Below are 12,187 nucleotides of genomic sequence, written 5' to 3'. Positions count from 1 at the left end.
TAGTGCTTGAGTAACTGCAATCTCTGTTCAATTTTCAAAATTTTGTTTCTTTTCTTCCTTTCAGATACTTCAAAAGGGACTTGATAGAAGTCTAACAACAGAGAAAGAAATAAAGTGCCTGTGATTAAAGTGCCTTAATATGATTAGCTTGTCAGGCAATTCCTCTGGGAACTCAAAGGCTGAGCTTAGTCTCCAGAATCAGTGTTAGAAATTAGTTCAGCCCCATACATGCCTGACCTTCTAGTTGAAAGACTTGTGAGGTCACCCTAAATATCAGCCTCAATTATTAATTCCTGAAAAGTGGTGCAGGTAATACATGATATATTTAGGGTTCAATTAGAGGGAGAAATCCCAGATCTTTATCGATCTTTATCACAAACATCTGGGGAGTTTCAATGACTGCACAGAAAAAAATTTCTACTGTAGCTGGATTTCGGGGTTTTTTTTGTACCAGGGATCGAACTCGGGACCTTGTACTTACAAGGCAGGTGGCAGGACCACTGAGCTAAATCCCCAGCCTATGGATTTCAGTTTTTTAAAAAGCAACCTGTTCCAATTGTAGAATAAGCTAATTTCTAGAATCTGGAGTGAAGAGTCCTAAAATAATTTGCCATGAATTACTACATCTTCTCTCTTTCCCTAGCCACCAATCCATGAATAAAAATTAGCACTCCCAAGCCACCAGAAAGGAACAGAAAAATAATGGGTATTTGAGCAGCAGTCCTGTACTCAGAACCATTACCTAGCTTATATATCCCATAAGAAACAAACGGTACCTTTCTAAGGAGTGAAGAAAGTTGGAGATGCTATTCCTCAAGCTCACATCTGCCACATGGAGAGCTCCACACACAACTCCCAACATGGTGTCAGGTCGCTCTGCCTAAAAGGAAGAAAAAGAGGGCAGATTAAAAACACAGTCACTTGATATCATGGCCACACAAGTGAAATCAGATTTAAATTTATTGTAAATAATAATGAAAATGATAAGCAATCTCCATCACTATTGCCTGACTGAGTTTTGAGACCCACTCCCCCTAAAAAAACCAAATGTATTTACTTTTAGAATTTGAATAAAAAGAGATGAGAGCCAGGTGTGGTGGCGCACGCCTGGAATCGCAGCACTCAGGAGGCTGAGGCAGGAGGATCGCTGTGAGTTCGAGACCACCCTGGGGTACATAGTGAGTTCCAGGTCAGTCTCAACTACACAGTGAGGCCCTGTCTCAAAAAAAAAAAAAAAGAAAAGAAAAATTTTTCTACCACTCATATTTGCATTGAGCCCATCAAAGAGCAGCTCAAAATAAATTAAAATAGGTACAAACATTTGGCTACTGATACTCTTAAAGAAAAATGGTAAAGTCAAAATATGGATATTCATAAAACTTAAATGAATCTAATAATTTTATACAAAATTATGGGTAATTCAAAATAGCCCAGCAATTCAGCATCAAAACATGATCATTAATTTCATCAGCACTTAGTAGATATGGAAACTGGTACTTCTGCTCCCAAAACACTGAATGTCAATGAAGAAAGTTAAAGTAGTATTCTAACCCCTGTATGCCTCTCTTCAAATAAACACGGGGGGCGGGGGCTGGGAATTTAGCTCAGTGGTTCCACCACCTGCCTCACAAGCACAAGGTCCTGAGTTTGATCCCCGGTACCAATAAACAAACAAACAAACAAATACTGGGAAGTAATACTACAACATATAAAATAATCCTGTAGCATAGGTACTATGATTTTATTTATTTAATTTTGTTGTTCCAGAGATCAAATTCAGGGCCTCATGAACACTAGGCAAGTATTTTACTTTATTTTATTTATTTATTTATTTTGGGGGGGGTACTGGAGAGAGAACTTGGGTCCTTGCATTTGCAAGGCTGGCAGCGGAACCACTGAGCTAAATCACCAGCCCTTAGGCAAGTATTTTACCACTGAGCTACATCCCCAGCCTGGCAAAGGGACTTATACAGGGCTCAAAATTACTCTATTAGGTTTTTCCAGGTATACATTAGAATCAAATAAATTTCACCCAGTGACAGAGACTGAAGCCTACAAAAACCTAGTCATAGAAGCTACTAAAAGGCAAGAGGAGAAACACACCTGTACTTTTTCTGCTATCAGTCTATCCAGCCAGCCAGTGTCAATTCTATTCAACTGAAAGCTTTCAGTCTCTAACAATTTGATCAGGTATTCAACTGTAGTTCGAAAGTCACCCCGAATAGACAGCTCCTTCAAAGCCACCACCATATTTCTGGGGATAGAATAGAAGACAGATGGTTTCAGCAACAAATATTTTAGAGTTTTTCAATCATTTTAAAGAATTGCTTCATTCCTCTGGGCTCCTAGGAGAAAGGGAAGAGGAAGAAACAGTTCCAAGAACAAATTTGGGTAAACATGTTAGTGTGCTCATTCATGCACATTCCAGACAGGAGAATTAGCAAGAAGTCAGTAAACTTATGAATTCTGACTAATACTACCAATAAAAGCACCAGTGAAATACATATATGTGATTACATCGAGTACAAATTATATGGAAACCATCTCAATTTTCACTTATTAGGTTTCCATCATTTCATTCTCTTATTGGGCATTAATTTTCTCCATCCATATATTTTATTAAGTTGTGGCGTTTTTTGTTTGTTTATTTTATTTTATTTATTTCTTGGTACTAGGAATTGAACCCAGGACCTTTACATCCACTTCTTTTTATATTTTGAGACAGGGTTTTTCTAAGTCACTAAAATGCTCAGGCTGGCCTTGAACTTGTGATCCTCCTGCCCCAGGCTCCCCAAAATGCTGGGATTATAAACATGTACCACCACACCCAGCTTCAGCTAACTTTTACCAAAACCAGTGTTGTCAGTATCTCCTTCATCCCTTTCTTTTGAGATAGGTCTTTACAGTGGTGCCCAGGCTGATGCTCTGCCTCTCAAGTAGCTGGGATTACCGGTGTGTACCTCTGTACCTGGCTATGATCCCATTTTTAAAGAGAAAGCAGAAGTCCATATTTTACTTCTCTCTCAATTTTTAAACATCGGCAAGTTAAAAAAAAAAAAAAAAAAAAAAAGACCAGCACTCTGTGATTCAAAAAGACATATCTGTAAGCTGAGACCAGCCAAAATAAGACTTTTTGAATTCTAGTGTAAGCCTCCTTTTATGTTGGCAGAACAGAACATGGCAGTAAAGTGTGTTTTTTAAAAATGACATTATATTGATATTCTTTTCTGGTGGCACTGCTGTAATTTTGAAAAACTCCACTTATGTAATGTTTTTAATAAATGAGTAAGAACTGTAAAGGATAAAACGGAAACAATGAGACATCTCTACTTCTGAAAACAAAAAAAACTGAGAACACTAACAAATACTAATAACCTACTCTTTACAAAAGTCCAAAGCTCAAGGGAGTAATATTAAAGGTGGAAACATAGAGCAATAAACAATTAAAAAACAGAAAGGGGTGAAGAATAGTACAGTAGTAGAATACTTGCCTAAAATGCATACCACCAAAAAAAAAAAAAAAGAAAAGAAAAAGATAAAAAACAAGAAAAACGAATTCAACTTTGAACAGATATTTTAAAACATATAAGCTGTCAAATTACTTCATGAAGTCCAAACAATGACAAACAACATTGTTAATTTAATATTTAATGTCTAGAATACTAATATTTATAATATACCAGGTATATTTGTATAACAGTTCTATACTTCATAGCACAGTGAAGTCTTATATATACAGTAAAGATAATTCTTTTATATACTTTTCATAAAATGAAAAGTATAATTTTATTTTAAATGATCAAAAGAGTACATCATGTTGACTATACTTAGTAACACATTATATACTTGAAAACTGCTAAAGTAGATTTTAAGTGTTCTCACCACAAAAAGGTATGTGAGATAATGCCTATAAAAAAGCTTGATTTAGCTATTCTACAATATATACATGTATCAAAATATCATGGCGGTATACATTATAGTTTAGATCTAAAATGTTCCCCTCAAATCAGAGGACTTGGTTAGAAGAACTGCATCTCCAGGGGTGTGACCTGACAGTGTGTATTCTTGTCCCTAGCTACTCCCCTCTCTGTCTGCTTCCTGGCCACTATGGCATGAGTAGTATTCTTCCACCATGCCATTTCTGCCTTGGATCCTGCTGACCATGGACTGAACCCACTGAAATTATGAACCAAAAAAAGCCTTTCTTCATTTAAGTTGTGGTTGTCAGGTACTGTGTTTCAGTGATGGAAAAGCTGTCCAATACAGAAAACCAGTACAAAAGTAGGGCTGTTGATATGACTGCACCAGACTTTATGGTTTAGAAGCCCTTGGGATCGGTCTGTGGGAGTTTGGAAAAGGCTGGAGATATGGGGGTTATAAAAACCCTAGAATGCTATTAAAGCAGAGCTAGGAGGGCAATTTTGGTCAGAGCTCAGAAGATAAGAATGCTACTAGAAATGTAGACAGTAAAAGCCAGGCTCATGAGATTTCATATGAGAATGAGAACTGTATTGGAAATTGAACTAGAGGCCAGTTCCAGCAAAGAACTGGTCTACATTTTGTCATGTCCTAAGACTTTGTATGAGGCCGAATTTAACCATTTAAATTTGCCCCTAGTGTCACACAGGCAGCATGTTTGTTTATATACTAACTATCCTAACAATCACTAGAGCAGATTTCATTCCAACCAGTCAACTGTTTTATTGAATAAATTTGATAAAATTGTCCTTTTTATATTTCTTGTTATCTTACAAAAAGTTAAAGAAAGAAATGCAATTTTTGGTCATCCTATATTTAAATAATTGGATTGGTAAGTGGCTAAAGATGGCAGACTAATTGATCTAGTGGAAGAAAGTTCAAAGCAGCCCAATGTTCAGATATACAATGAAAATCAGGAGAAAAAAATAGAGCTAAATGACTTGAAAAGTTTGCCATTTCATCAGAAAAGAAGCTGCTTATAAAGTTGGGTCAACTAAGAACATGACTAATGCAAAGATCAGCATTAAAAAGAAGACTAAAATTCATCAGGACAATAGGAAAGATGGCCTGAAGGCATCTCAGGAATTGGTCAGACCACCCCCCCACAGACTTGTGGGTGTAAAACTATAAAGCTTTTTTTTTTTTTGTACTGGGGATTGAACTCGGGTCCTTGCGCTTGCAAGGCAGGCCACCTTATAAAGCTTTCATCTGAGTAGGGAACCCCTGAGACTCTGCCTGAGAAGAACCTCCTAGGGAATTAGGATTCATTTCACTGTGCTCAGCCATCTAGATACTCAGTAGCCACTACAGTCATGGTCCAAGAGGGCCAGGCTAATGCTTGAGTTGGTGGCAGACCTTGGCATCATGCAATGGCACTAGGTTTTCAGGCACACAGAATGCAAGATTTATGGGGTCAAAGAACTTTCCACCCAGATTTCTGAAGGCCTGGAAGGCAAGGTAAAAATGTTTGACAGGGTCACTGTTCCTGATAGGAGCCCCTGAGAGTGTGATGTATATATATATCCATGAGAGCGAAACTGAAGATGTAGTAAAAACCCCAGGAAGTTGGAGGTGCCAGCAGCAGAAACATATGCTGAGCAAAACTGCAAACAGTAAATAGAGCCAGTAGAAGAAAGGCCATGAGGGCTGCAACCAGGAAGGCTACAAGGAGTAGGGCTGCCAAGGCTACGGGATTAGTGTTAAACTGCTTAGTTCCAGTCTTGCTTTTGTCACATTATTATTTAGCCCTATTTCTCCATTTTAGGATGGGAATGTTGGAAGTGTTTAACTTTCTTTTTAATTTCTGTAGGGACTCATAGCTAAGAGTTTACCTTGAATCTCAGGAGATTTTGAAATTGGACTTCTCTGCAATGCTGAAACTGTTAAAACATTGGTAAATCTTAAAAATGAACTAAATGTATATTGCATGAGATGTGCATGAGCCTTTTGGGGGGACAGGGAAGAATGTTGTGATTTAGACTTCAAACGTCCCCCTAAAGCCTCATGTGTCAGAGGTGGGGCCTGGTTTGGGGATAGAGGTGTGTAGAGGTGTCTTCTTATCCCTGGCTCCTCCTGATTGCCCTAAGCAGCATTTCTCCACCATGCCTTTCAGCACACCTTGAAGCCTCCTTACCATGGACTGAAGCCAAAGAAACTGAACCAAAATAAACCTTTTTTAAATTGTGGGTGCCAGGCATTGTGTCTCAGCAACAGAAAGTAGCTAATACATATACCATAAATACACAGAATACTTACTTCTTGAATACATGTATGCTTGTTTGTTTGTTTTTTACAGTGATGAGTATAGAACTCAGGGCTTCATATATGCTAGCCAAGTGCTCCTTCACTAAGCTACAACCCCAGCTTCCTGAAATTTTTAAAATCACATTTACAGATGTATCTTAAGGCTGAGGGTTTTTTTCCCCACCATTGCAAAAAATAAAATAAAATAAAATAAATAAAATACACCTATACCTTTATTTTGATGACAAATATTTATCTATGACTTATTTGATACTATATTCTAGGTAAAAAAATCTACCTCCCACCAAAACAATAATGTTCTTGTGAAAAAAGAGGATACCTTTAAAGCACTGATTTCATAAGTCAGGCATGGTGGTGCATACCTGTCATCCCAGTACTCAGGATGCTAAGGCAAGAGGACTGTCAGGAGTCTAAGGCCAGCCTCTGAAGCCAGGTTGGACTACAGAGTGAGATTCTGCCTCCAAAACCACAACCTCAAATAAATAAATAAATAAATAAATAAATAAATAAATAAATAAATAAATAAATAATGCAGACAAAAATACTTGAAAAGGCTCAGAACAGAAAACATCTGCCAAATACTACATAATTTAATAAAACATGATTCCAAGTACAAACTAAGATACAATTCTTCAAAAAGGTTTTCTATAATAGTACTTTCAGAGCAAAGACATGATTTGCATTCTCATAATCTTCACTAAAGAATAGCAAAAATTTATTTTATAAAATGCTATCAAATGTTATTATACTCACGAAATTGCTTCTTCTCTGTTTTCTCCCCAGGAAAAGCAGTGACCAAACTGAGAATCAGCAAATTCATGAAGTCCTCCTGCAGCAGCAACACTGAAATAACCCCAAACGTTCTTGTTGCTACGGAAATTTAGTTCCTGAACTGTTCCTGAGCTGGGCTTAAAACCCTGTCAAGAGAGTGATGAAAAAGAGAGAGAGTATATACATTATAATCCCAAGAAATAAAACACTGATATATTCACTGTCTAGGCTCTGTATTAATTATAAACAGTTATAGAAACAAAGCAGGAAATCCACAAAGGCAAAAGCGAGCTGCTAACGAACTGAGGACTTTTTAGTGACTGAAGTGGGATTTGATTACCAATGAAGCAGTGATCACTTATTTGCTCTCAGAAGCCTGTATAAATTTCCCTCTCCAGAAGGGGACCAAGATTTGGAAGGAGTGGGAGGGAAAGGAAGGGTAGTAGATGAACAGAGAGAGAACAAGAGAAAGTTAAATGTACCATGCACATATACCAGCTCCCTGTGATAGCTGTAATCATTATATACTGCAAACGTGTTAATAAAAAGAAAATTTTCTTCAAGATATTTCAGAAGTATGCCCTCAGATACTACCTTAATATTAAAATTCACGAAAAAAAGAAGGAATAGAACCCTTTAAGTGATGGGTTACCTCATCTGGATTTTCACTAGTGATCCTGGCAGCAATAACATGACCCCTTGGGCAAGGAACATGAGCAGAATTTTCAAAATCAATGGGAGCATCACCCCAGGGAGACACCCCATACATCATCCGGATATCCTTGATTCTAAATAGAGGGATCCCCATGGCAATCTAAAAGATAACAAAATATGCATCACTTATTTTCACTGTTACTGTGGAAGCTATCAGATTAACCAAGAGATCTTTCACTTTTGGAGCCACATTCTATCTTTATAGCCCATATTCTATAATCATCAATCCTAAATTACTCAAAACAGCACATATTTCTACAGATAAATTGCTAGAAGTGTCCCTAGATTCATAATCTAACAGACATGAGTTTCCAACTGTGGTCATTTTTCTTTGAAGGAATGAGAATGAAAATACCCAATGGAAGAATCAGTGATAGTAGCCACCCGAAAAGTTCAGACAATTACATAAGTCTTAACAAGGTTATAGTTATCTCTTCCATGCCCACAAACCACTGGAAGAAGTAAATGAATCTTTAGTCTTTAATGTGAATTTACAAGGTATTCTCAGGATGGACAAAGATATAACATTGCATAAAAATCTTATCAAACTTTATCATTAGCTATTACTGTGTACCAATGTATTTATTTCCTGGGATGAGAGAAGATAACATTGACAGGCATTACTTTACTCATTAAAAAAATAAACATGTGCAATCACAGTCTACCAAGAAAAAAAACCACAAACACCACTCTGATACATAGTTACTTCAATAAAAGACACTAGGAACAAAGAATAGAGGCTAATTACAATGTTGTAGAGTTTAGTGTAAACAACTGAACAAAACATTCTTTTTAAATTTTCTTATAAAATGTGTCTGGACAGAAAGCACAATTAATATTCCTAGGTTTGTACAACATCAGGAAAACCAGCCTCACATGTATAACCTAAAAAGCATAAGAAAAATGAATACAAGGTACAACTCATATAGGAGGTGCTTTAATCTTAGACACTGATTAAACCAGTTTTTCAGGCATCTCTCACATTTCTAACTTCTCTTAGCTCTAACTTGGGCCTGTGTCAGGGTGACTCACCTGGAGCTGTGCTGCAGGGAGATTGACATCAGCCACCATCTCTGTACAAGGGTGCTCCACCTGTAGTCGAGGGTTCAGTTCCAGAAAGTAGAAGCTACCATCCTGACTGTACAGATATTCCACAGTTCCAGCACTCACATAACCAACCATTTTGGCAAGTTTCACGGCACACTCAAAGAAGGATAAACAAATGTAAATGTCTCACCCAGTCCAGCTGCTAGATTACTGCAACTATCAACAGCCTCCCTCAACTATCCAGTGTTTATAAGAGCAAGCAAATGCTTTTAGCCACATTTGGATAAATTTCACCTCTTCTGATAATTACACAATATCCATGGACATGGACAACAGACTCAAAGAAAAGCTGGAAGAGTCATTTCAGATCACAACTTTATCCTATCAAAATAAGGACATGTGGGTGTGTGTCATGGGGTAAAGGTGGCAACAAACATATGGCAGCAGACTCTTCACTGTTCCTAGTTTCTAGTATTCCAAGTATGCCACCTCTTTTTTAGAAACATGGCTATCAGCTACAGGAGGATTTTGCAAGCTTTCATAGCTAGTGACTAATTTCAATGAGTGATATGTAAAATTCTGAATCATATTTTGAAAAGAAAATTGCCTATGTCTCATTCCTGGCTTCTCCTTTGTATGCAGTGGAACATCATCATGATGTTGCAAGCCAGTTTCAGCCCTGAAGGTGAGAACATAGTAAGAATGGCAAAACAAAATAAAATAGAAAGAAGTAAATCCCAAGATAGCTCATGGACTAGAACTGTCCTATCAGTCCTGTAAAACTCACCTTAGACTATGATGGGAAAGTAAAACAAAGTTCTACCTTATTTGTATAACTATGTTTTCAAAATCTTTTTATTGCAGCATCTTAACTTGTATCCTAATCAATGCAGATAGTATTAGTAACTGTAGGTAGGATTTTCTATTTTAAAAAAAATTACAACTTCTGGTGTTACTTAGCAATAGGGTAATGATTGGCAAGAAACCAGACACTGCAGACTGGAAAGCTGATAGCCTCCTTATATGGCATGATACAACATTCAGTAAACCACTTCCTACAATAATGAAACACTAATCATATACCAACTAAGCCTTAAGAAAAATGGTTTTAGTCAGAATATTGAAAAAGCAAACTACTTAGGTCCCCCCAAAATAAAAGATTAGATTCTCACCCTGAAGCAACTCAGTGTCAAAGATCAGATTAAGGGACCTGCTTTAGTTGCAGCTGGCCTCAAGGTAGTCAACATTAAACTGAAGAAAGAGAGAGATGGGCTAAGCACAGAAGCCAGTAAATAAGTTTCTACATCTAAAAGAAATCTCTGAGTATGGTTACTCCAATCCGCAGCTGAATAGAAGCATATAGCCCAGAAGCTTATTAAATTTTTGAAGGAAGTATATTTCTGAACAAGCCAAAAGCCTGGCATTCAAACGCCTGTGGTTGATGTGTGGTGTAGTATTTGTACTGCTAGTGGTCTGTGATAGTACCACCAAAGTAAGCATAGTCTGCAAGGCCCAATTCTCAGAGAACAAAGTCAGGAGTCTTGCAGGACAATGGACAAAGGACTTATTTCCAAGAAGCAAAACCAGGGGCAGCCAGGTCAGACATATCACTCCACCACACAGCAGAGAACTGACACAACTGCTACCTAGAAAGATTTGCTAACTGCTATGATCAATGATTACTATGTATTTCTTCATTTTTCCAAATAGGGGTTATCTTGTTCTTATTCCACCAATGTATAATGAGTATATAAAGGGGGAGGAATATAAACTTATAGATCTCTGGCCCACAAAAAGCCACATGTGTAATAGCTAAAACTTGGAAACAGCCCAAATGCCCACCAACTGGAGACTGGATAAAGAAGATGTGGTTTCTCTATAAAATGGAGTAATACTCAGACATAAAAAAAATGAGAAACTAGAGACAATTATAGCTAAATGGATTGAGTACATACCAAATAGTTTCTCTGGTGTGCAAAACTAAAAGTGTAAATAAGGTTCAAATGGTACAATCGATAGTGTAAAATAGAAGAAAATGGCTAACGGGGAAGCAGGAAGGGGAGGGGAAAGGAAATAAGGGAAAAGAAAACAATGTGAAAAAAGGAAAAAAATGGAAACAAAGTCTTTGTAAATAGGGAAGGGTGAAGGGGTTGAAGGGAGGGCAAGGGAATAGGGAAAAAATAAGAACCAAAATATATCATGTAAGGCACAAAATCCCAATGATAAATGTAACTGTACTGTTTGCCTTAAATGTACCAATAAACTTAATGGGAAAAAAAGCCACATGTGCATATAATGAAGAAGGATGTACATCACCTAGAGATCTTAATCTGATGTACATCTTGAATCTCTAGGTGATGTGCTAGCTACAGTAATTAGTTAAGGAATTCAGGATGTCTTCCTTGGGCAAAGGTTAAGTATGTTCTTACTCTTCCCCAAAATAAAAATAATGGGGAGCCAGAAGCACAGAATGAGGCAATGGTTACTAAATACCCTCCACCAACTTTTCTTTTTAATCTGAATTTTAGCTAAGCACATGATTATTCTGATTAGTAACTATGATTTCTAACATTCCTTGTACTGGGTATGATTGAATTTAGTGCAGTGGAATATGAGCAAAAGTGATGTGGGACTTCTACATTGTGTTTTTATGTACTTGTTCTCATGTCCTCTTCCTCCTTCAACCCCCACTGGATATAAGTGAACACAATCTTTTGAGTTTGCTTAACCATGAAGATGACACTGCCCACAGGAAAGAGTTTTTATTCAAACTTTAGGGGCCATAGTCTCTGTCACAGCCACTCAGCTCTGCCACTGTAGCAATAAAGTAGCCAGAGATGAATATATATCACACGTTTGTGTGTATGTGTTTGTGTGTGTGTGTGTGTGTGTATGTGTATTTCCTGCTAAATTTTATTTAGAAAAAGAGACAGCAGGTTGGATTTGGCCCGTGAGAGAGAGAGTTTGCTAAGTCCTATCTTAGGAAATAGCAAAGTAATAAATCTGGGTCTCTAGCACCAGCTTATCTGTGAACTATCATGAAAGAGATAAACAGCTCTATCTTCTTTAAATCACTATAATTTGGAGGCATCTTTATTGCAGCAGTTCAAGCATATATATTAATACACATGTACATCATAGGAAACAAATGTCCACATGGTTAACCATATGTTTAGCTTGTTTGGAATTCAGAAAAAAATAGGTGGAAAACAAATTTTCAATAAAATGAAGACTGAGACATGATTCCAGAAAAAGACTATGTTCAGATCCTGAAACTATACCTATTTCCAAGGCACATTTTATGATTCAAAAATTCTTTTCTATACAAAAATATAGGGGCTGGGAATTTAGCTCAGTGGCACTGTGCCTGCCTCGCAAGAGCAAGGCCTTGAGTTTGTTTCCTGCTACCAAA

At 37.2% G+C, this 12,187-nt stretch overlaps 1 protein-coding gene across 7 annotated transcripts in view; it reads right to left on the bottom strand.

Annotated features, from left to right (window-relative positions):
* The window catches only part of Acaca (acetyl-CoA carboxylase alpha), a 281,891-nt gene that overhangs the window by 147,928 nt on the left and 121,776 nt on the right, over positions 1-12,187 (bottom strand). For all 7 annotated transcript variants that reach the window (XM_033762915.1, XM_033762912.1, XM_010626803.3 and 4 more), the window contains 5 exons: positions 8,761-8,931; positions 7,667-7,828; positions 6,997-7,160; positions 2,104-2,254; positions 777-880 (listed from right to left, as the gene is read on the bottom strand). In XM_033762915.1, the coding sequence (XP_033618806.1) occupies positions 777-880; positions 2,104-2,254; positions 6,997-7,160; positions 7,667-7,828; positions 8,761-8,931 (752 nt within the window). The remainder of the gene's footprint in view (positions 1-776; positions 881-2,103; positions 2,255-6,996; positions 7,161-7,666; positions 7,829-8,760; positions 8,932-12,187) is intronic.

This window comes from Fukomys damarensis, unplaced genomic scaffold (assembly GCF_012274545.1).
Source record: "Fukomys damarensis isolate Sample0158 unplaced genomic scaffold, DMR_v1.0_HiC HiC_scaffold_13, whole genome shotgun sequence".
Classification (NCBI taxonomy): domain Eukaryota; kingdom Metazoa; phylum Chordata; class Mammalia; order Rodentia; family Bathyergidae; genus Fukomys; species Fukomys damarensis.
Note: the sequence above shows the minus strand (reverse complement) of the source record. Positions and strands in the feature narration are given on the sequence as shown.